Here is a 25,795-nt window from a genome sequence, read left to right on the forward strand (position 1 = left end):
AGCAGTTGCCTGCCCGCGGCTGCCCCTTGGTTGCTGTCTTGGTTCCCGCCCAGAGTGGGGCGCTTACGCGGGCCGGGGAGTCTGCGCAGGGAGGTGGCGCGCGACTGGTCCGGGGTTCAGGCGTAGCGTAATATCTCGGGACGCGACGGGCTGGTTGCTTAGGGCTCCGGGCGGGCCAGGAGAGTAGGGGAGGGCAATTGGCAGCGGAGTCGCCGGTTTTCACCATGTCCCTGCCGCCGGAGAAAGCGTCTGAGCTTAAACAGCTCATCCACCAGCAGCTCAACAAGGTGGGAGCAGCTATCTAGGGCGGGGGGCCTGTGGAGGGTCCCGGGACCTGGGACCGGCGGGGAAGGGAGCCGCCTTCGCCGCTTCACGACCCGGCTGGTCTCCAGCCGGGCCTGGCCTAAGGGCTTTTCTCTGGTCGCCTGAGGAAAGGTTTGCGCTGGGCGAAGGCGTTGGTTGGGACGGTTAGCTATCTGAGTCCTTGAGAAAACGGAATCCTAGAGGCAAAGGGAGCTGTCCAAGGCAGGACTGCGAACTGTGGGGAGGGATGAATCTGCAGGCGGCTGTGTAGGGCCGGGGTCGGGGGACTAGAGAAGCCTGGGCGTGGTATTGCCACACCGGAATCCAACGGGGTCCATATGTTTATTGAGAAGTGCCCATTTCTTTGACTTATTTCAACAACTAGGAAACTACACCAACTAGTATAATTGACTATATATCATAGATACTAACTTTCTGAGACAGCATTACAGAAAAGTATATGTAAATTACATACATATTCATATATATGTACAAAGTGTCCCCCAAAGTCAGAATGAGTTTTGGAACTTTCATTTTCTCTGTATGTGTGCATGTATGTACACACATATATATACACATACACATTCGTGCATGACATGGATATATACACATACATAATAATTTTTTCCTGTTCCATCATTTTCGCCAAATGGCTATTTGGACTTGTTATTAATGAGGAAAGGCCAAGACATTATATACATATATATTATATATATATATATATATATAAATGCACACATATATGCCTACATCTGTATGTACACATGTGCATATACATGTAGGTTTGGAGCATATACATATTTGGAGTTTTCAGGTAAATTTTTGAGCATTGTGGTCTTGATAGAGACTTAACCATTGTCAGATTTATACAGCCCTGCTGCTGTAATTTTTGTATTTATTGGCACTTGCAGAAAGCTGGAATCAGCAGTGCAGTCCAGAAATAAGGGATGCTAGCCAAGACTTGAAAGCATCTGCCATCTGGTTAGAGAGATTAAAGGAGAGATCCACTTGAGGCAGCAGCTTAGGCTGGTAAGGGACAAAGACAAAGAAACATTAGAAAAGAAGTAAAGAAATTGCTTGAGGATGCTGACTTGGCACTAGATGAACAGTTTGATATTTGAGATGCTGAGAGTCAAGACAAAGGATGTATTTTGTTTGCCAAATTGTGGGGAAATTGAGATGAAGATTCCAAGTAGTAAAAAATAGTATTTCCATTAATTGGTATTGAATTAAAAAAATTTTTTTAAGTAGTTGAGGGAATCAGTTTTTACACTTTCTTCGTTTTCACAAATAAATTGCCTTATATTTATTATTAATGTGGAAAGGCCACGATTCCAACTTAGAGGTTTAGTCTTATCTTTTTTTTTCAGTTAGTTTTGCTTTACTGTTGTTTATCCTTTGTAAAACCAAACTTCTTTATTAGTAATGTTTAACTGTCATCATATTTATTGAAAATTTACTGGTTGCTTAGGGTAGGAAAAAAAATAACGTTAAGTTCTCCACATAGATGGATGTCCATGGCAGGATAAGGGAAGTCCTTGCTGAAACTATACGGGAAGAATTGGTACCTGAACAACAACTTTCAACAGAGGATTTAATAAAAGCTCTTAGACGCAGAGGAATCATAGATGATGTCATGAAAGAGCTGACGTTTGTTGCTGTGAGTAACCTTTTAGAAACAATAATTCTATCTTTTTATAAATATGTTGGAACTTCACTATAACATTGGACCCAAGGTTCATGTTATAGAAATACTTTATAGTTAAAATTACCCTAAGATAGGTCTTCTTGGCACTTTATTAACCAAATATCCTTTGATGACAGTTAAGCTACTTCTACTTCATGGTAAAAAGTATTCTAGTGTGGTTTCATATTATTGCTAATGTGTTAAAAAAAAATTCTCATTTCCTGAAGTGATAAAATTTTCTAATTATCCTTCAGTCATGTTTATGAAAATGGTTGTGTTTTAGGCAGTTACTTTAGCATTTCCTCCTGAAATAATTCTTATACTTTTTTACCCCTGTGGTTTCTTTGACTCATATACTCACCTAACTTGCTATTTTATTTTTTATTTATTTATTTTTTAAAAATTAAAACCCTTACCTTCTGTCTTAGAATCAATACTGTGTATTGGTTCCAAGGCAGAAGAGTGGTAAGGGCTAGGGAATGGGGGTTAAGTGACTTGCCCAGGGTCACACAGCTGGGAAGTGTCTGAGGTCAGATTTGAACCTAGGACCGCTTGTCTTTAGGCCTGACTCCCAATCCACTGAGCCACCCAGCTGCCCCCCTAACTTGCTATTTTAATTAAATTTATAACTTGATCTTTCATCAGAAACAAGCCTTCCCTAAATTTTTATTTTTCTAGACTTAAATCTGTTACTAACTTAATCAGACCACCACAAAGTTTTTATATTGATTCTAAAAATAACTTTATAAATTATGTTGTCTAAAGGTCAAGACAGAACCCACTTTTTAACTGAGTTTAGCTGTTGACATTAAATTCTCTTTTGTGAAACAGACTTAGTAACTAAATAAAACTGTTCATTTCTTTAAGTAAAAATTATTCAGCAACTGTTTAGTACTATAAAATCAATTGGCAAAAATAGGTCATTAAGTGATATAACAAACTCCCAATGCAAAAGTGATGATGACCAGACCTCATTTGTAAAAATAAGACATAAAATGAGAATCTGTGACCTAAATACTTGGTAATGTGTTATAAGAATTATAATGTTAATAATACACCAGAGACTAAGTACTTTAATACAACTTACTTTTTTTGAGGCTGAGACCTGTAAACCCATTTGTAATTAACCTAGTAATGGCTTCTACTGCGTAACTGTTACTACTTTATCAAAATTAGTTCAAAGAGGGAACAGTGTCAAAATTCTGTAGGGTGGATAAAATTTAAATTTTTCCCAAAACTTTAATACTTTTAAATTGTACTGATTCATGAATGAACTAGGCTTTTAAACCTGTATACATTAGTCTTAGCATGTTATTAGAGTATGTTTCTATATTATTGAAGTGCAAGATTGCTTTATTTTTTATTACAGAGATTATTAACACAATAAAGAGTGGTTTTGATGGTATCTAAAGTGCCATCCTTTCCATGTAAAGAATGGAAACAGATCTCTTAATCCGCATTTGTTGTAGTTTTCTTATATAATAATGACTTTATTTCTGTGTTTGTTTCCCTTTCTAGGACCTAGCTGATGGAGAACTGACTTCTTCTCCAAAACCATCTAATTTTAATGATAAGCAGGCAACCCTATTGAAAAAAAGTGTGTATTTTAATCTTAATCTTAATTTAGTTGCTGTTATATATTTATACATTATAGTATGCTTTCTTTGTGCACATCAGAACCATGTTAAAATTTGATTATCAATTAAAAATAAACTTCACTTTGTAGGAGGGTAGTATCTAATTATATGAAACAAAGTAAATGAATCTTCTTTTTCATGTATTATAGTGCTACCATTTTATATCAGGTGTGCAATCTGCTTTTAAAAGTAATACCTATACATGATTTTAAATACATTGGTTGATCCCAGAATAACTGACAAAACCTAAGGGGAAAGTCGGTGGTTTGGTGAAGCTTAAAACATTAAACAAATAACCTTAAAAAAAATAGGTAGTCCAATCTCTGAGTCTGTCTCCTTCTTTGAGCCAGAATGCTAGGAAAAGTTCACCTACTTCCATATGATCTTTACTCCTCATGAGAAAATGACTCTTAAAAGTTATTTTATATGTTTTTAAGTTTTATTTTTGTAAATTTAATATTCCTGTTGTTTTAAACACATTCCTTAAGATATGCTGGCAGTTTCCTCATATATATTGCTACACTTTACAGCTAATATTGATCCAACACGGAGGTATCTTTACCTTCAGGTTTTGGGTGGAAAAGCTTTCTTGGAACATCTTCAAGAACCTGATCCTTTACCTGGACAAATTTGTTCTACCTTCACTTTATGTTTACATTTTCGAAACCAACGTTTCCGCTCTAAGCCTGTCCCATGTGCCTGTGAACCAGATTTTCATGATGGTTTTTTGCTTGAAGTACACAGAGAAAGCTTAGGTAAGAAATTCCAGTGAATTAGCTCAGTTAACCTGATTTATTTCGCATGTCAATTTTTTTTTTATGTGTATGACATATAAAATTAAACAATTGAATTTTGCTACAAGGGAAGATTTACGATGCTCATGCCTTCCCTTCCACTTTCTTCCTCATTTTCTCCCTCCCCTTTCCAGCTTTGCCATTCTCTTTCTAGCCAATTCCACTTCACTATTTCTCTTTTGTTCTAGTTGTCACCCACCTTTTCCATCTTTTGTGTTTATTATGTAATTAGTGGTGAATGTCTGGATTTCTAGAATCATTAAGATAAATTTAAAGGAAATTTTAGGAGTAAACAGTATATTTTAAATATATTTCATAGTATTGAAATTATAGCAATGGAATCTTTTATTTTATTTTCTACTGGAGTTCTTAGCCTGTGACCTTTTATTTTAATATTTTGACAATTATTCAACATAATTTATTTCCTTTGTATTTTCTTTTTATACATTAAAAAATATTCGGAAAGGGGGTCCATAGGCTTTACTAGACTGCCAAATGGGTCAATGTCACAAAAAAATGTCATTTTTTTTCTTTAATACTGTCTTTTTTTAACCTTTTTAAAAAAAATACCATGTGCTTTTTTTCCCATCATTATTTTTACAAACTTTTTTGGATTCTTAACAGTAAAATAATTAATGGCATACCTGAAAAATAGGCAAAACTACATTAATATGTTCTTATGTAATAGAGAACTTGAATTTAAATGTTAAACTATAATTTTTCCCTAAGAAATATATTTATTTCATCATTTAATTGAATTTTTTTCTAAATCCAAAGTGACAGATTTTTCATTTTAGCTTGGATGAATTATTTTTGCCTATATTTGAATTATTTTTGGAATATTTGAAAGATTTTTGTCTGTTGAAATTTTGAATAGTACTTGCAGAATATATAGCAGCTGATATTACTTACATATTATGATGCAATCTTCTATATAGTGTTCTAACAAATATTCAACTACTAAGAATTAAATTTTCTCATCTCTAAAATAGAGATAATACAATTTGTTTAATATTCAGTGTTTGGATCACTTGTCTCAGTTTGACCTAAGCCTCTTAGATGATAAATCTATAATCAAGCTTTGCCAAAAATTTAAATTTATATAAAAATGCAACTGAAGGTTAGAGATTTCTGTGTTTTTACCATTGCATTTATTTTTTTCCTTGAAAACAGTATATAAAATCTTATTTGATTTTGTCTTTGTGAATGAAATTAGTAAGGCTAATATGAAGATATATAACTTTCTATTGGTTTGCTATTGCTAGGTGATGGAACTAGAATGGCTGATGCAACAACAATGTTATCAATATGTGATCCAGTACATATGGTTCTAATAAAAACTGATATATTTGGTGAGACCTCTTTAGTAGCATCCTATTTTTTGGAATGGCGTTCAGTCCTTGGCTCAGATAACGGGACAACCAATATTGCTGTGGAACTTCTAGGTGTAGGTATGATGATTAGAAATCAAGGTTATACGAGTTTTTCTTTAAAAAAAAAAATAGATTGCTATTGATATATTTTACCTTTACCTTTATTTCCTCTATATTCCTTTCCTTTGCCCTGTCTCAGAGTCATCATTTATAACAAAGGAAGGTGAAAAGACAAAAAAAAGTTCAGCAAATCACACATCAAAAAAGTATGGTGTTCTAGGAATTAATCTAACCATTTCCCTCTGCTTCTTAAAAGATGCTGGGACAGGTGTCTTCTCATATTTCATCCTTGGAACCATTTTTATTACAATTAGATTCTCATATCCTATTACTAGAAAATATCCAGAGGGAATGAATTTACCTTTTCATACTTAATCTGGCATCATAGATTTTCCTTTAAGATGAATATAGGAATTTTGGGTAATTTATTTCAGAGTATCTTAAACCATACATAAACAAAAGTAAATGACAAAAAAATTTTTTTGTGTCTGCCTTCTAATAAAATACTCCAGAATTTTGTGTGTGAATTATAATTTCAGTATTGAGCTTATTGAGTGATTCCAAAATTTAGCATGGCATTTGTTAAGAAAACTTATTCCAGAAGACTAAACTCTCAGTAATTTGGGTATCAATCATGGAAATAATGCAAATTTGGGAATTTGCTAAATTCAATATCAAGCTAAAAGTTAGAGATAATTGCTTTGTTTAAATATTTTCATTATTTGATGCAGAAATCTCAGTGCTAAAATTGGTAGTTTCTTTAAGGTAACTATTAATGAAATTAAGGATTCCTACAACATGTCTTCAGCTTTGGGATTTCATAAATTATGTTAAAGAACTTTTACATTTAAAATTTTCTTATATGATGTAGGCCTATGACAAGTTAATTTTTTTAAATTTAAGCCATTTTGGATATTACTATACATTTACATGGCCATAGTTTATGTGTTGCATGTTCTCTTACCAAAATTACATTTATACCTTCTTTTAAAAAATTTAAACTTTTTGCTAATTCAGACTGGATTTTAATGTGATGAACTTCTAGTCTCTGCATTACTGGTCAATTTTAATAAATGATACTGTTCATTGAAATCATCTGAGTGGTAGAACCAGTAAGTTTTATTGTGAATCTCTTCCCTTCTTTATAAATAATTCAATACATTTGTGATTATTCAGATTTTAGATAACTGCAAATTTTTAAAAAATCATTTATTTTTTGGCATTCTATTTTTAAATAAGAGCTAAATTATATTAAAAAAAGATGTCTGAATTTTTAAAAATCACTTCCAAATGACTTCCTATAAATTCAATCCAAACTTATATGTTTTGTAAAAATATAATATTACTTTTTAATGGTTCATATTTATAATGGCAACCCCTGAACACTACAAGATTCAGATTTGATGTCTGCTGAGACAACAACTAAAATGTTATTTTTTGGGGAGTGTGAAGTTTTTAGTATTCTCATCTTTTGAAAAAAATGGTAATTTGTTCAGTCAAACAATATCCTGCATACCAGTTTTGTAGTCAGAAAATCTAGGTTTGAGGCCAAACTTCACCACTTTATTAGTTATGTGGTCTCTGGTAAATCACTTAACTTCTTCAGCATCCATTTCATCATCTGAAAAATGAGGCTTTTTAAAGCACAATACAAATAAGGCCAGCATAGTACAGGGGAGTAAAATTGGATTTGAAGTCAGAGGACCCATGTGACTGTGGGCAAGGTATCTACACTCACTGAGCTTCAATTTCTTTATACTTTCCAACTGTAAATTAATGATCCTATGGAATGTAAAGATAATATTCTTTAACTCTTCTATGAAAAATAGGCATTTTCTATACATGCAAAATTAATATTAAAAGATTTCTTTCACCATTAGTTCAGGTTGAGGTCAGGGTATTTTTTTTAAAAAGCTAAATTTGAGTACCAGTATAATTTATTTTGTACTTATTTCCAAGACCAACATAGTCTATGTGTAATTTTGTACATATTTTGAATACCCTGTCAAATTACCTGGCTCAGTCTCTCAGATAAATGAGCTAAAACCTTAATAAAATAAAAAATAAAGCAACATTAAATTTGCTACTTTGTTTCAGTATTTGAATGTGAATGGTAAAGTTTTTTCACTTAAATGTTAGTCTAAATTCTACTTGAGGAAAACTTTTGTTATCTAGAATTTATGTGATGTTAAAATCTCTAATGTTCTAATACTTACATTTGTAGGTACAGAATCAAAAGTTTCTGTTGGAATTTTAAATGTAAAAGTTGAAGTATATCCACAACTTAATCAAACATTGTCCCAGGAAATAGTAAATACTCAGGTAAGTAATTGTGAACTTTTTCATCTTGGCACTCCCTTTTATAATATATATTTACCTTTAAGTTATTAAGGTTTTATGGAGTATCTGCTGTATGCTAAGTACCATAGAGATGTACCAGGGTGGGAGAGATTCAATAGATGTAGACTGCACTTAAAATTATATTTTACTGGGGAGACCAGACATTTCTTCCCTCCTTGCCCTCAACCCCCACACAAAACAAGATAAGAATTACAAATGGTAGACAAAATTGAATACATAAATTCAGAGGGGATATGGAACAGATTTGATTAAAGAAAAAAATAAGTAGAAATTAAAAATTGAAATTCATATTTGGAAGAGAAATCTGACTCCTTTGTTTGCATAGTAAATCAGCGGGTATTAGATATCATGGCCTTATGCTACAAAAAAAACAACAACTTATTTTTCCTTATGTGGACTTGCAGGTTCTAGCCATAATGTTGGGAAGTTACTATCTTCTCATGCTATTGTATTGTTGTTTTTCTGTTCTTATAAATGGTGCTGGATTTAGAGTTAGAAAACCTAGTTTTTAGTTTTGCTACTAATTATTTCTGTGACCTTAGGCAAGTCACTCAACTTTTATGGGCCTAAGGCACCTTAACAAAAGAATAAGAGATTTGGACTAAATAATTTTTCAGGTCCTTTCCAATTCTAATTTTCATTTTTAGAACACAAGTTTGAAACTAAAAAGTCCAAGGTTGATCTATATTTTAGCCCAGTATAAGACACCGCTTTCTTGAGTACTTTATGTATCCATTTCACAACTTTCTTCTTCAAGTTAATTTTATTTTGGATAGTTTCAAGTACAGAAGCCTTTATTTTCTAATTGAGCAAAAGGTAATTTTCTCCTTAACAATAAACCATTGTTGGAGATTATATGTGGAAAATCACATATAAAATAGTGATGTGTTGCTTGGTTTAATATAACAACTTTCCTGTTTTTGAAAAAAAAGTTCAAATGAATGATTCTGTAAAGTTATATCTGGAAATGAATTCAATATAAAAACAAAATATATCTGAAAACAACCCAGTAAATGAGTATATTTTAATAGTTATGTGTAAACTTTCTTCTTTGTTTTTTTATTCACAGTCTCTTCCACAAAATGACAAAAGTAGAAAAATATCTTACACGTTTGCACATGTAAAATCTCCATCAAATTGCTTATCATCTAAGGGAGAAGAAGTGATGGGAGGAGGGGAAAGAGGGAAAGAATTTGGAACTCAAAAAAAATTTTTAAGTATTAAATAGTTATGCATAATGTTGGAAATCAGTCTAGTGCATATTTTAAAGACTTTAAAATATTTTAATTTACTTTGGTATTAGCACTTAATAACCAAGTTACTTTTTTAATGTGTGCATGGATGTGTAAGAGTTTTTTTAAATTAACAAATCATATTCTTTATTAAAGCTTGCTTTGGAACGACAGAAAACAGCAGAGAGAGAGCGTTTATTTCTTGTATATGCTAAGCAGTGGTGGAGAGAATATCTGCAAATACGACCTTCCCACAACTCAAGGCTGGTAAAGATTTTTGCACAGGTTTGTGAATTTCATCAAAGTAATTTCTCAACATATATCCATTATGTGCTTTGATATTTAAGTTTCATTTAGCATATTCATGGAAGGAAAATGAAAGTTTGTACCAAACAAACAGGATATAATGCCAGTTTAATTTTCTTTTTCTATCTGAGTATCTGCTGGGTGGGAGAATAGGCTGACAAACTTGGTTTATGATTTTAGGTCATTATTTTGTAAGACTGATTTGATTCTAGCCTTTTCTAAGCTTCCTATAAATATTTACTTTAAAATAGATAAAAATCTATATATAATAAAAAATATAAAATTTATATTAAAAATTTAATAGAGACCTCTGTTTATTTGTTACTTGTTAACTTTGCAAATACTGCTTTGATAGTTTAGAAAATGAATTGGTGTTCTGTGTATACAAGTTAAATCCTGTTGGAACAAGTTACACAATCTAAGTGTATAATAGATTTCTTTTTGATGAAACCCAATTCCAGAAAGGTCAAATTGTTTTTGTTTTGTTTTCATTTCCAGGGGCTATTTAAATGCTTTTTTGTATAAAATCTTAAATAGATAATATTACTTCTAGTGTAGTATCCCACTCTGATTTATAACTCTTGGGCCCATTTTCCTCTATCTGCCTGCATGTACTTCCTAGATTAGAGATTGAGGAAAGGGGTATACACGTTTCATATTGGAAACTGGTAAATGTTTTGCTATGGTTGATTTCAAGGATCAGTTTACTTTGTTTGGCAGTATCGTTAGCTGTCACTTGGATGGCCTATAGAAATAAATGGTCACCAATATGTACCCATGTATTTGGATAGTTAAGTCTTTTTCTTTACCTTAAGGATGGCTGCTGCCCTGGAATTAATTAGAGGTAGGTGATAGGGAAGAAACTCTTCCAGTTCTATTAGAAGGTATTACTTACAGTATAAATGGAACACGTCTTCATATGTTATCTAAATTAGTTCTGAATTTATGACCAGTATGTAAACTTTACTTTGGGGTCTCAGTAAACTGACCAGAAAGTCAAAGGAAATAGAGGCTTTTGATTGTTGATAAATTAATAGACAATTGCTAAAAGATAATAAAGATCTCTATTTACACAATATCCTCTGTAACTAAGCCCTGACATTATAGTTGAGATTTAGAAAATATAGAGACTTCCAATAACTTTCAAAACTATTTGAATTAGAATCAAATCACCATTTCTTGAAGCAAATTCAATAAACAGAATTGATCCAACAAGAAATGAGAGCTATTAACTGTTTTTACATGTTAAACAAAAAGAGTATTGATATGAAAATCTCATTTATAATCTTTATTAGGATATTGGAATTGTAGACTTACTTTCTTTTTGGTTTTGCCTACTTCATTCTAATTATGTCTCTTATTACCTCTTGTCTGGACTTCTGCAATTAGCCTCCTAATTGTTTTCCCAATCTCCACTCTATCCTATCTTCAATCCATCTTCTACCCAGTATCAAATTGAAATTCCTAAATTACAGACCTAATAATGTCACTTTCCTGCTCAAAAAGCTACTTTTTGTCTCTAGGATAAAGTATAAATTCTTTTGTCTTTTAAAGCCCATCACAATATGACTCTTGTCTATTTTCTCAAATTTATTGCACATTCTTTTCTTTCACAGAAGTAGGGATAATGCCTAGACCTGTGTTTTCATTGGCATATAGAATCTCCTAGCTCGAAAACTGCTTCTACCAATGAAGATGAGTACTTTCTCTGTAATTTATCGTCTTAAGAGAATAGCCTAGCATCCTGATATGTTAAACAACTTGCCCAGGGTCACATAGCAAAAGGCTGGACTTGAACTGAAATATTCCTGGCATTGGGGCTAACTCTCTAACCTTATATATTCCACATACCAGCTAGAATGGTTTAGTTGCTATTTCCTGGTTCCAGCACTCCCTTTCCCATCTCTTTTGGGCTTCCTCCTTGCCCTGTGTTACAGAATCCATAGCTTTCTTCTAATCTCAACTGAAGTACCATGTCCAGCAGCAAGCTTCTTCAGATCTCTCCAGTTGTGAGTGCTTTCTACATAGAAATTACTTTGTGTATAAGTGCCTACTATGTACTAGCTTCTGTGCTAAGAGTTGAGAAACACTACTTTCAAAGAGCTCAGAATCTAGTAGGGGAGGCAACAGCCAAATTAATTATAATCAAGTAAATAGACAAGTTAAGTTGAAAATAACAGAGGGAATTAGAATGAAGAGGAATTGGGAATGACTTATAGAAGGTGGGGTTTTAGCTGGGACAGGATGAAAGCCAGGAGGGAGAGCATTCCAGGTGTGGGAGGAAGCCAGAGAAAATAACCTGGAGTCTGGAGGTGCAATGTCTTATTTTGTTTGAGCAAGAGCAAGGAGTTCAATGTCACTGGATTATAAAGTGGATTATGAGGGGTATAAGGTGTAAGACTACTGGAGAGATAGGAAGGAGCCAAATTTAAATACCAGGCAGATGATTTTATATTTGATCTTGGAGGTAATAGGGAGCAACTGGAGTTTCTTGAGTAGGAGAATGATATGGGCACCCCTGTGCTTTGGGAAGATCACTTTGGCAGATTGGTGGGGACAGACTTGGAGATCAACTCTCTGCTTATTGCAGTGTTCCAGGCATGAGGTAATGACTGCCTACATCAGGGTGCTGGCAATGTCAGAGGAGAGATAGGAGTATATATGAGAGATGTTAGGAAGGTAGAATTAACAGGACTTGGCAACAAATTTATATGAGGGGTAAAAAAAAAAGTGAAGAATTGACTAGTTAGGATAGTGGTGCCCTGTAACAGTAACTGGGAAGTTAGGAAGAAGGGTAGGTTACCCCCCTAACCCACCAAGGGAAAGGACTGTTTCATTTTTGCCTTTATACTCCCCATACCTTGCATGGTACCTGGCATATTGTAAGTGCTTAATAAATGCTTGTTGAATGACTAAAGATCTATACAAATAGCATTAGAAATTTATTTCTAAAGAATTTAAGTTTATTTTTCTTATTCATCTTATCCTGTATAGGTTATTCTAAAGAAAGTGATAAAATTCGATGGAAATTAATTATAAATGGTACCTTATTTTCAGGATGAAAATGGAATAAATAGACCAGTATGCTCTTATGTCAGACCCCTTCGAGCTGGGCGGCTCCTGGATACTCCAAGGCAAGCAGCAAGATTTGTTAATGTCCTTGGTTATGAAAGAGCCTCTGTTATTGGAGGAGGAGGTAAACACGAACAATGGTGCACTCTACTGGCCTTTCTCTGTAGAAACAAGGTATAGGATTATTATAGCAGTCCATTATAGTCATTCTGAACTTTTTATTTAAATGTTTACCCCCCAGAATGTTTAGATTGTCATCTAAACATTAAATCGTTATTCAAAATCTTAACCTTTTACTTTCACCTCTTGGGGAGGAATACATTTTAAAAAGTCAAAGGAAATAAATAATGATGAGACTGAATAATGAAGATGAATGAGTCACAAAAAAAATGTCAACTCCATAGCTCCCACACACAATCTTTAAGTACAACATAAATTATTAAGAAAAGCTGGATTTCTAACCTTAACTCTTTACAAACCAGCTGAATTCTGAACTGGTTCAGAAACAAAGAATCATGCCTTAAGTAATTATAGGATGCAGGCAAGAGCAAAATTTTGGTCCACAGCTTAGGCCTATGATTGGTCAGTTGAAAGCCTCTTCTAAAAACCAGAATTCTGCTAGGAGAATGGTTGGATTAAGTTCATTTTTCATAGTATTTAAGGAAAGATAATAGAAATAACACCTTGGATTTATAGCCTGTCCTTAAAATTAATTCTATTTTTATTTCTCTTAATGAGAATCCTGTAAAGTAGAGAGAGATAGCTATCTCATTTTAAGCACATAAAAACTGATATATAATGGTAAATGAAATAGTGAATTGTTATAGAACTCAAAACAAAAACTATGCTCTCCTCATCCTACTTGTAGTCCATTTGCTAGTTAGTAAATTAAAAAGATTTGATGGTTTTAAAATAAATGGAGGAAATGAAAATATCTTGAAAGTATAACATTTAAAAATTTCAAGTTTGGGGTAATTTTTATTATTTTTTAAACATCTTAGACTCAATACTAAGTATTGGTTCCAAGATAGAAGAGCAGTAAGAGTTAGGCATTTGGGTGTAAGTGACTTGCCCAGGGTTACAAAGATGAGAAGTGGCTGTGGCCAGATTTGAACCCTGGACCTTTCCTCTCTAGGCCTACCTGCTCCTAAATATTATTTTTTTATAAAAAAGTTATTTATATAGAGTGGGGTTGGGGCTGCCCTGTATTACATTTCATTCAGGTTGGCCAATATTTTAAATAATCATATGGTGATTTCTTTTAAAAAGCAAAAAACTTTTAAATTTACCTGTTTAGGTCTGCTTGGTTTTGATTAAAGTAGGGAAGGTATATGTAAAATTTGAGGTTTATTTTTTTTAAAGAAATTTTAGAAATAAATTTGTTAAATATGCCACATTAAACTCAGTTTTAGAACTAAAAATGTAAATGAAACATAGATGAGAACACCTTAGGGTAATAGTGTTATCACAAATGACTAACAGTATTAGTTGATAATACCATTGAAGAATTAATTTTATTTTTGGCTTAAATATATTCTTGCTAGAAATGAAAAAAAAAATCAATTTAGAGTTCATGTTATGTGGTCTTTTAATACCCTAAGTAATAGAGTAGTTTTCAAATGGAAAATGGCATTCTTTTTATTTGACAGGAAATGAAGTTCAGAGATTTAACAAAAAGATGACAGACAAAATCTCTGGCAGAATTTCCAACTCCTTGGTTTCCAAATTCAAAATATTATTTGTTAAAATAGAATTGCAGGGGCAGGTAGGTAGCTTTAGTGTATCAAGTGCCAGGCCTAGGTTCAAATTTGGCTTCAGACATGTACTAGCTGTGTGACTCTGGGCAAGTCACTTAACCCTATTGCCTAGTCCTTACTGCTCTTCTGCCTTACAACCAATACACAGTATAGATTTTGAGATGGAAGGTAATTAAAAAAAAAAAGAATTGCACATTAAGAGAATTCACATTTTTAACAGAATTTGTGTTTGACCCTAAAAGTGTTGATGACTTTTTAACCTCAGAGACACTTTTATCATCTTGACTTTGACTTTTGGGACTCATCAGAGGCAAAAAAAAAAAATTACTTATGGATCTCTGTTTTGCATTTTTTATATATGTTGGAAACAATTGCTACATATTTTAATGCAGTTTCTTCATTTCCTAGGGTGACTGTGAAGATCATGCTAACCTTTTGTGCAGCCTTCTCCTTGGATATGGATTAGAAGCCTTTGTTTGTGTAGGAACAAAGGCTAAAGGAGTCCCTCATGCATGGGTCATGACATGTGGTACTGATGGCACCATTACTTTTTGGGAAAGTTTAACAGGGCATAGGTTAGTAAACTTAATTTTTAAAAATTCATTAGACAAAGAAAACTCTTTTTTAATATGACAATTTTAATATAGTTTTTATATTGATTTGTGATTTGAAATTTCTTTAGTAGAGTAAGCTTAATTTTCTTTTTGACTTAAAAAAAATTTTAACAAGGTTACCCTCTCTTATCCAGGTATACTTTTGGTAAAATTAAATCAATATTTATTTCTGCTTACTTGACATATAAGTTGTTGCCATGAACAAATTTGCTCCCAACTATTCTTATGATTAGATAGAAGTTAGATTTTTAAGTGTGATATGAAGAAGTCCCCAAAAATGTCAGTCTGTCAAATATGGCTACCTTTATCTTTAGAAAAGTTTAAATGCCAATTTTGAAGTGAATAATTTTGATTTATGTGGTACATATACATAATAATACTTGGCTGTGGAGAAAAGAATACCTAGCTTGAAATTATAAGCTCTTAAAATAGTCAATTTGACTTTAGCTTCTTTCCATAGCCACATTACAACTTCTCTGGGCCCAAGTTTCCAGATATATAAAATAGGGAAAATAACATTTGTTATAGTATCTACCTCAGAGAGTTTGTAATTTTAATACCTTCAAGTGCTATATATAAATGTAAATTATTGTTGTTGTCTAGAAGAGAGCAGTAGTCTTAGTTCTGGTTGGTAAAACTGTCTTATTTTAATTGCATACTAAGTGCTTAATTTGACCTGCAAAATTAACAACAGTATTGGTTGAAAATAGTTACAACTAAAAGGAATTCTCTGAAAAGCAAAGGGAAAAAACAATTTATTGCCTGCATGCATATGTGTTTAAACATGCATGTATATGTATATACATCTATGTCTACATTATGTGTGTATATGTACACATTGTACAATTCATGTATAGAAAAAAAGTGATTTTACAAAAATCCATATTTAGGTCTCTATAAAGACTAATATGATACTTTCTTGATTAAATGATTATATATTGGCCATAAAATCATAAGAGTTGTTAGTTTACTTGTTATCATTTAAGTGAAGTGAGTAATGGAATTATGAAAAATATGTAAAAGAAAGGAAAACAAGTATTGGTTTTAGCACTGGGGAGCAGTTCTGTCTTTCAGTGGTAGCTAAATGTTTTTGTATCATTAAAATACCATGTTCTTAATTTTTAAAATCTTTCATGTAAAAGTGTGTCATTTTTATCTTCAGGTATATCCATAAGCCCATCAATCCTGATGATCCTCCAGCTGTGGAACAACCCAAACCACTCTACCCATATCGAACTATAGGGTGTGTTTTCAATCATCAAATGTTTTTGGGGAACTGTCAACCTTCTGACTCAGTAGAACTCTGTGTATTTGATCTGAATGATGAGTCCAAATGGAAACCCATGAGTGAAGAAGCAATCAAATCGGTTTGTGCTCCTGGTGCAACAACTTCACTTCCTCCCTTTCCCCCACTTTGTGCTTCAGTGATTGATTCTTCAGTAACAAGTAATGAAATCGAGATGCAACTGAGATTGCTGGTGTCAGAACACAGGCAGGTAAATATTTTTTTAATTTAAGTATCATAAATAAAAACTAGCTGTTAGCAATCATTAACCAAAATAGCAAGCTTTTTTAAAGGAACTTTACAGCCAAGGACTTTTTTTTTTAATATTCTGGCATATCAACAATTCATTAATTCTGAAGGACAAATTCATTATATTTGTCTTCAGTCTCAGAGTAGAGATGATTAACTTTTTTTGACTTTAAGCAAATATCAGAAATTTGAAACTTTATTTTGTATAGGTTTTCCTCATTGTAAGCTAGAAACTATAAAATCAGAGTCAATTATCATAAATTGTGTAAAGTTTTTTAAAAGCATAGTTTTTAAAAGTCAAAACTATTCTTTTAAGCTATTTTTCTGCTTGTTGTTGACACATAACCTGAACACATGTTTTATGCCTTGATGTTCAAAATTGCAATGGGACCACAGAATTTAAAGCCAAAAGAGATATCAGAAATCATCTAGTCTATCCCAACTCATTTTTCTGGTAAGCAACCTGAGGTCCAGAGAGATTAGTGGAACAAGCTAATTAATGGCAGAGCTGGGACTGGAATCCTATTCTCCTGACTAGTAAGCTAATTCTTGTTCCACTAAAATTATGTTACTAGTATTCTGCTTTTATATTGATAATATTCCATAGCATTTTCTTAGATGAATTATAAAAATATGTATATTATTTGGCACTACATTCTGTCATCTTTTCAGTATGTTTAGATTACTTAAAAAAGTAAACCTCCTGCCAATAGTTTAACTTTGTTATAAAGCTTTATAATATATTTCATCAAAATACTTCATTCAGTAGACCCTGATAAATTTATTTTCTTTTAAAACCTTGAGTATGTGTTGAAATATACTGGATTAAATTATTATTTTATTTCTGCTTTATAGGTAGAAAAATGTGTTCTTCATGGTTTACTTTCTATTATAGGACCTTGGCCTCACTACCGTTTGGGAAGACCAGCTCTCTTATCTTTTGTCACCAGCTTTGGCATCTTATGAATTTGAGCGTACAACTAGCATATCTGCAGGAAATGAAGAATTTCAGGATGCCATAAGGAGAGCTGTACCTGATGGTCACACATTTAAAGGGTTCCCTATACATTTTGTGTATAGAAATGCAAGGCGAGCATTTGCTACTTGTCTCCGGTAGGATATTTATAGAATCAAGCTTGTAAAGCTAGAGTAGATTATAAAGAACATTTAGCCCAAACCTATTTTATAGATAAAGAAAGTTAGTCCTGGAAAGATTGTGTGTCACATTCAGAATCCCATAGCAGTTAGTCCAGGATTTCTCATGTAGCTTTAGATAATGTAAAGAGCTTTGAAGTAAGAAGACCTGAGTACAAATACTGCCTCACTTCCCTGGGTAACTGAGCAAATTAGTTAATCTTTTTCTTAGTTTCCTCTTGAAAAATAAGATTGATGGAATGGATGATACCTAAATTACCTTCCAACTTTAAATTTATTATCCTATACACTATAATATTTGCAGGAAATAAAGAAATTCACTTTTCACCTGTTTTGAATATTTTTATCAGTGGGACAAGGTAGATCAGAGAGTAGGAAGCTGAAAGTAATATAAGACAACAACAATAACTAGCATTTTATATTAGTGGTATAAGGTCTGAAAAGCATTTTTATAGAGACCTCATTTTATCTTCACAACCACCCTGAGGAAGGAAAGGGGGGAAGTTTTATTATTCCTCATTTCACTTGCCCAGACTCATGCAGTACTAAGTGTCTGAATCAGAATTTGAACTCAGATCTTTCTAACTCCAGTACCAGACTACTCTCTATTATATTACCTTGCTGCTAGGAAATGCTAGAAGCATTTTTTTTATTATAGTTCAGTGACCTATTGACAGTTTTCTTACTAGAGAATCAAATTAGTTGTCATTTATTAAGCACCTACTAAGTGCTGGTTACTCCTAGGCACCAAGGATACACATATAAAGAATCAACTAATTGACTTTCACAAGGAACTTACATTCTAATGAGGGAGACAATAGTACATATTTGAATATATGAAATAAAAAACAAAGCAGGTAAACATTGGATGGTTTTGGAGGGAGGGTACCAGCAATAGTAGAATGTCTTCAAGAAGAGATTTGTGAAGAAAATGATGCTTGGGTTGTATATTAGAAGAAAAGAAGGATTTTGTGAAATAGAGATTAGGAAGGAGGACATTCTAGGCATTCAGAACAGCCTATGCACAGAGGTGTGGATACAGGAGGCAAGGGATAGCATGTCATGTCTGAGTAATGGAAAGAAGGCCTGTTTGGTTTGATTATAGAATGCAGAAGAAGAAATAATGCTCACTGATGTTAAATGGGACCAAGTTGTAAAGGTCTCTAAAAGTCAAAGAGAGAAGTTGATATTTTATACTGGAGACATAAAAGAACAACTGGCATTGATGGTTTAGGAGATTGACATGGTCAGATCAGTGTTCAAAGGAAATTTCTTTGGCTGCAGTATACAGAATGAACCAGTGGAGAAAGAAAGCAGTAAGGCCAATCAGGAGGCTATTGTGGTAAACTGGGCAAGAGGTAATGATTAAAAGAAATGTTGAATATCTTAGCTATTCTTAACAATACAATAATCCAAGACAGTTCTGTAGGATTTATGATGAAAAATGCTATCCACCTGCAGAGAAAGAATTGATGGAATCTGAATGCAGATTGAAGCATTTTTTTTTTACTATTCTTGCTTTTTTCTGCCTGTGTTTTCTCTCGCAACATGACCTACATGGAACCATTTTGCACGAATGCACAGGTATACTCTATATCATAGTTTGCCTTCTCAAGGAGGTGGAGGGAAGAGAAGGAGGGAGAGAATTTGGAACTCAACATTTTTTAAATTGTTAATTATTTGTTTGCTTAGAGCAGCCATTACATTGTAGCCTTCCTTTCCATCAAGACATCAAGTTAAGTCAGATGATTGGTACTACAAATCTAACATTTCACTCATCTCATTACAAACTAGTCTCCCCCACAAGCAAAACTCTTTCTCCATCTCTGACCCTGCAGTCAGTCTTTTCTTTATTTCTTTGCCCATCCTATTTCTTTCCCAGGTAGAATTCTCTAATAACATAGTCTTCCCTTCTTTTAAAATCTCACTCAAATTTCCTCACCCTCAGAGTTTTCCCCAACAAATTCACCATTGTCTAAATAATAATTTGTTATATCCTATCCCCTAAATACTTGTATTGTCATTGTAAATTATTTATATTGGTACTTGTTGATTATATCCTTATAAATGTTCTTCAGTCAAAAAAACCCAAATTGTTAATTATTGTTAATGTTGATAATATTAAAAATTGTTTATACATATTTGAGAAAAAATTAAAATTTTAATTGCAAAAAAGAGAAAGATAGATGATGATGAGGTCTTGAGATTTGGTAAAGTGGTTGGTTATATAAAGTGAAGATAATGAACTTAGAAAACTGGAAAGGTAGTAGTTCCTTTGATAAAAAAAAAATGTGACAGTTGGAAAATGGGTATGTTTGAGGGGTTTGGTTTTTTTTTTATTTGAAAATTTTTATTTTATGAATTTAGAATATTTTTCCATAGTTACATGATTCATGTTCTTTCCCTCCCCTCCCCTCTGTAGCCAACGAGCAATTTTACTGGGTTCTACATGTGCCATTGATCAAGACCTATTTCCATATTATTGATATTTGCATTTGTGTGATTGTTTAGAGTCTACATCCCCAATCATGACCTCATCGACCCATGTGATCAGTTGTTTTTCTTCTGTGTTTCTATTCCCACAGTTCTTCCTCTGAATGTGAATAGCATTCTTTCTCATAAGTGAGGGGTATGTTTTTTGAGAAAAGACATTAGTTTCTGTTTTGGACATGGTGAATTTGAAATGCATTTGAAGCATTCCATTTGAAATGTCCAAGACTAAAATTTGAAGTAGACTGGAGCTAGATACATAGAACCCTGAGTCATCTGCCTAGAGATGATGATATTGGAGCTGATGAGATTGCCAAGTAAGAGAATGCAGAGGAAACAGAAAAGAGGGCCCAGGACAGGAACTTTTGGTACATCTACAATGGATGTGATATGAATGAACCAGCAAAGGAAATTGAGAAAGGGCAGTATGAGAAATAGGCAGAGAACTAGGGGAGACTGCTGTCATGAAATCCTAGAACAGTGAGATTATCCAGGAGGAGGATGGTCATCAGTATCAAATGCACAGGTAAATTGAGAAGGATTAAGACTGAGAATGGCTATAAGATTTGGCAGCCATGTGACTAACTTAGTATATCTCTCAAACTAGCGCAATATTTAAGACAATCAAAGATCTGCAAGTGTTTATAAGAATTTTTATTTACTTAAAAATAGAGTGGCATTATTCTTCTTGAGTACTTAACTATGATATTAGCATTTTTATTTGTCTTTGTACAGGTCTCCTTTCTGTGAAGAAATAATCTGTTGCAGAGGAGACCAGGTGCGACTTGCAGTCCGTGTTCGAGTATTTACCTACCCTGAATCAGCTTGTGCTGTTTGGATCATGTTTGCTTGTAAATATCGTTCTGTGCTATGAGAAGAATCACATTTGTTTTCTTTTGAGAGGGACTTGACACACTGCACATCATTAGCCATTCACAGGTGCTTTCTTATAAAAATCACTATCTGGCTCATATCATAATTTCAATTTTGTATATAAACTTAACTAATAATGTTTGAAATTATTGGTGTGTGTATTTAAAAATTAAGGATAATGGACTTGTGTAAACTTGAGTGGGGTGTATAGATTAAGTGTATATTTTATTTTAATAAATGCCACATTGTTTACAGGTATTCAGTAGTATAAATATAATATTACTCAGTGCCCTGAAGTTCATAATTATTCATGCAAAAGGTATGTCTCTAAGGGTATGTATTGTGGTAAGATCAATAAGACTATTAAGTTTTACAAATAAAATTATTTAAAATTTACACAGGCAGAAGTAATGTAAGTTAACATTACAATAGCAATTATAGCTGAAAACAAGTGAGGAAAGTAGATTTTGATAATTCATTATAGGGTCAGCCAACCAATGGCTCTTTAGTATTTCCTCATCCTAAAGATCCTTTGAATGAAGTATGAAGAAAAACAATCAGTAACTCCGATGTTCTAAATAAAACAGATACCATGTGAAATGATTGAATTATGTAAATGTCAAATCTACTTAGTGTAATAAATGGTTTGGTGTTAAGACAGGGAGGTGAAGGGGCCTCTGTCATTGACACTGATAGATTCTATGATGATAGGATATTGTTAGGTTAGCCAGGCCTACATATTTTCCCTCCAAAAAAATCATAGCCATCATCTGTTCTTGGAAGAGCTCAGTGATCCTCACCATTTTATCTCATTTCCTTTCCACCTCTAAATATGTGGCATGTGTGATCTCATTTGTAAAAAATAATTTGTGAGACATGTGAAAATGAGTGGGTATGATGGATTTAATGTGTTCATTAGTAGTAATATGTAGGGGGGTGCAGTTAGGTGGTTCACTAGATTGAGAGCTAGGCATGGAGATGGGAAGTCCTGGACTCAAATCTGGTCTTAGACACTTCCTAACTGTTTGACCCTGGGCAAGTCACTTGACCCCCTATAGCCTAGCCCTTACCATTCTTCTGCCTTGGAACCAATACACAGTATTGATTCTAAGATGGAAGGTAAGGATTTAAAAAAAATTATGATCTGCAGGAAAGAGTATTTTACCACTGGTGATAATACCACATTACATTTTATAATAATACATTTTATAATTTTATAAACTGTACAGTTTTCAAAGCATTTTCATGTTATTTAATTTGATCTTTAAAATGATCCTTTTAGGTTAAACAAGACAAGTATTATTTCTTCTCTACTTAACAGATGGCAAAGCTGGGACTCTGAACAAGAGTAAACCCAAGGTAAATAGCTATTGAATTACAGAGATTGTACTAGAATCCAGATCTTCTGACTACTACCCCAGGTTATACCTTGTTACTTTCAGATAATCATTAAGGTAGGCACTTGAAAGGTTGTGTATACCTTCTTTTATGGAGTCAATAAGAATTTGAATGGGGCAAAAGATACGCTTGAGTTTTCTTACTTGAACACAGTGTTCATTGACTTATGCCCAATTCTACTTATTCCTATTTTAATCATCTTAGGAACCATGTGTACTTGAACAAAGGAACGAGTATGGTAAGGCTATAACCAAAATATGTCTACATATCTATTACTGGGGAAATAGTACCTTTAAGTCTTTTCAGGTCCATAATCACTGTAAAATTGTCCTGATAATTTTACCAAATTCATCAGAACACATATAATATTGAAGGTCCTTTAAATAATAATTGAAAGGAATATCTTTTCAAACAAAAGGAAAATTGCTTTTTCTTTTCCTGAATTTGTCCATTTCTTATCTTTTATATATCTCTAGAGATTAATGGTTTGTTTTAAAAGCATTAAAAATCTAGAATTATCTTACATTCTAAAATATACTTTTGGTTTTATTTTTCATCATAAGGGTCATTACTTAATTTGTGCTTTTTAAAAAATGAAGTGTAAAAATACCTCACTATGCTTTTTTTTTCTGCACCATTTTTACTGAAAAATTGAATGTTATTTGTGAGAATTATGAATTGCAGATTTAGTCAAATGGGATTTAAGAAATTTCTACTATCCTACCAAATGTGACAAATAAGCTGGGAATAGAATTCTTAAATGAAAATTGCCTATTTGCTTCACACTGAACTCATAGCAATCAAGATTTGGGCATAAATTTGGAAACAACTTAATGTTATCTAATTACAATTAGTGTATGCAGAGACAAGAATATTTCAAGACCAATGAATGCTATCACACTACTGGGCTAATAAATGAGCAATATAAATATATGATGATTAAAAGTATGTCTGTAATTTAAATTCTAGCTTAAGGTAAAATGAGTTTGGTTTTTAATGCATTGTAGTAGAATGTTAAATGAATGTTAATATGTTTTACTATTCGTTGAAAAAGCTCATTTGCCTAAGATTGTACCAATGCATTTCTTATTCCTGACTTAACTGCTGCTCTACTTCCAACTAGGTTTTTTTTTTTTTTAATTAAAGGTGTGCTCATCTGCTGGGCTACTAAAGTTGTTCTTCCTATTAATCAAAATATTGTTCTACTGCAATATCTAGCAATATTTTCCCTTTGATAATAGGTAATTTTAAAAAGTATATGTGTATAAACATATACACACACGTATATGTGTGCTTATTTTTGTATACATACACCTAGGTGATAAATACTTTTCATCTTTAGGGAAAAGAAATCAGGGAATTAAATTTTTCAAAGCAAAAAAAAATCTTTTGTTTAAAGTTAAGTGCTGTTCTGAAGTGGAGTCTAAGCCAAATAATTTTATTTATTCAGTAGTCGTCAAGTTCCTTCTATATGTAAGGTATTCAGCATGTTTTTTTCATGTTGTAAATGCCTTGTTATAAATATGATAAACTATATAACCAGGAATCTTCAGAAGTATGCACATTTTATTCTCTTCTTCCCAAAGAGCTCAGGCTGTCCTTGAGACAAGTAAAGGACTGTACACTTTATATTTGACCTTTTTACATTTGAAAAGAACATTGCTGATAGCATTATTCTATGCCAAACTTCCCACCATCAGTAGGAGTTAAAAATGAGTTGTTTATAGTGATTGCTTACACTAACTCATTCGCACTCTTTGGTTTACCCTGCAGTTTCCAAAGCAAGAAAAGTAGCTGAAGTTATGATGTAATCTGTATTTTGCTGACCGATTTTTCTGGGTGCCTTTTATAATCAAGCATTTGTTAGACCCAAAGTGAATGGGGAAAATTCTATTTCCAACAATCATTTAACTTTATCTTTGTAAACAACATTACTGTTTGCTACTATATCGTGTTTGTAAAATATCTTAAGATCATTAACCAAAGGCTAAGAAAATTGTAAGTCTTTAAAAAAATTTTTTGCAGGTTCATCATCTTTTAAAATTAGAAGCTTAATATTCATCAGTGAAACCAATTAAACTTGATTTCCAACTATTTCTATTTTAAATAAATGAATTTATATGCATAAAATGCTGATAACATTGTGGCAGTCACTCCTTCGGAAGCTTCATCTTCTTTGTCCATTCTTAACAAGTTTTCTTTTTTTGTGGTTGTAATTAGTGCATCTTCTGTTCTTCTGGTTCAGCTTTTAAAAATTACTTCATCTCTGAAAAACCTTTCCTGATTTCTTTATAATCCTTATATTCAACTGAATTACACTATTTCTGTGACTATTTAATATTTGACTTTATTTAACCATTTCCCTGTTATTGGACTATGGGTCACTTGCAGGTTTTTTTTTTACATTAGTAATAATGTTACTATAAATATCTTTGGGTAAATAACACTTTATTTTTCTTTTTGATAAAATTCTCAGGATGTATTCCCAATAATTCCTATTGAAATATTTTTCTAGTGTAATATCTAGTAATATATTCCCTTTGATAATAACTAATAAAAAGTTATTTTTAAAGATATGTGTGTATATAAACACATATATGAGTATATATGTATATTTGCATACATATACATTTGTGATAAATACTTTTCATCTTCAGAGAAAAGAAATTAGGGAGTTCCCAGTAATAATGGAATCATTGGTTCAAAGGGTGAAATGCTTTTGTAACTTACTGCATTCTGCAAGATTGCTTTCCTAAAGGTTCAACTAACTTACAAATTCTACCATTAATTAATGAATATATCAGTTTCACCATACTCTGTCAATGTTTTATTTAATAATTTTTACCAATTTGATGACTGAAGATGGGACTTCCATATTGCTTGAATTTGCAATTCTTTGCTTTAATTGTTAATGAGACTGAGCTTTTTTTCAAGTACTCACAAGTGTTTCTTTTTTTTTAAATAAATTCTTTATACCCTTCAACCATTTATTTGAGACAATGTTGTCTCAATAATAGATGTCAAATTTTTAATTTATCCTATTTGCTGTAAAGTTTTTCCAAATTGTTATTTTTTTTCTTGTTACCACATGTTTTTCAGAAAATGTATTCCTTATTTGAGATGAAAGAGTAGAAGTGTTTATTATAATG

General features: G+C 32.6%; 1 protein-coding gene across 4 annotated transcripts; it reads left to right on the forward strand.

Annotated features, from left to right (window-relative positions):
* The first annotated feature begins 153 nt into the window (after positions 1-153).
* On the forward strand, positions 154-24,776 carry CEP76 (centrosomal protein 76). Of its 4 annotated transcripts, none has more exons than XR_001628899.2 (13): positions 154-287; positions 1,811-1,963; positions 3,509-3,587; positions 4,158-4,382; positions 5,687-5,872; positions 8,079-8,176; positions 9,604-9,732; positions 12,811-12,999; positions 14,991-15,157; positions 16,359-16,692; positions 17,626-17,843; positions 21,111-21,314; positions 22,531-24,776. XR_001628899.2 is itself a non-coding variant. In XM_001365434.4 (12 exons), the coding sequence occupies exons 1-12, from the start codon at positions 225-227 to the stop codon at positions 21,247-21,249; spliced, it is 1,980 nt and encodes a 659-aa protein (XP_001365471.1). In that variant the 5' UTR covers positions 154-224; the 3' UTR covers positions 21,250-24,776. The 4 variants fall into 4 exon arrangements, 2 of the variants coding, with proteins under 2 accessions (XP_001365471.1, XP_056679599.1); XR_001628900.2 differs by having other exon boundaries at positions 22,570-24,776; XM_001365434.4 differs by having other exon boundaries at positions 21,111-24,776.
* The last annotated feature ends 1,019 nt before the right edge of the window (positions 24,777-25,795 follow it).

The sequence above is a fragment of the Monodelphis domestica genome, chromosome 3 (assembly GCF_027887165.1).
Source record: "Monodelphis domestica isolate mMonDom1 chromosome 3, mMonDom1.pri, whole genome shotgun sequence".
Classification (NCBI taxonomy): domain Eukaryota; kingdom Metazoa; phylum Chordata; class Mammalia; order Didelphimorphia; family Didelphidae; genus Monodelphis; species Monodelphis domestica.

What these genes read in the sequence shown, in the direction of transcription:
- CEP76 (XM_001365434.4), top strand. Translation starts at nt 225, where the DNA reads ATGTCCCTGCCGCCGGAGAAAGCGTCTGAGCTTAAACAGCTCATCCAC. An exon ending in AGGAAATAGTAAATACTCAG is followed by an intron (nt 8,177 to 9,603) that starts GTAAGTAATTGT and finishes TCTTTATTAAAG; the next exon opens with CTTGCTTTGGAACGACAGAA. An exon ending in TGGTGTCAGAACACAGGCAG is followed by an intron (nt 16,693 to 17,625) that starts GTAAATATTTTT and finishes TTTCTATTATAG; the next exon opens with GACCTTGGCCTCACTACCGT.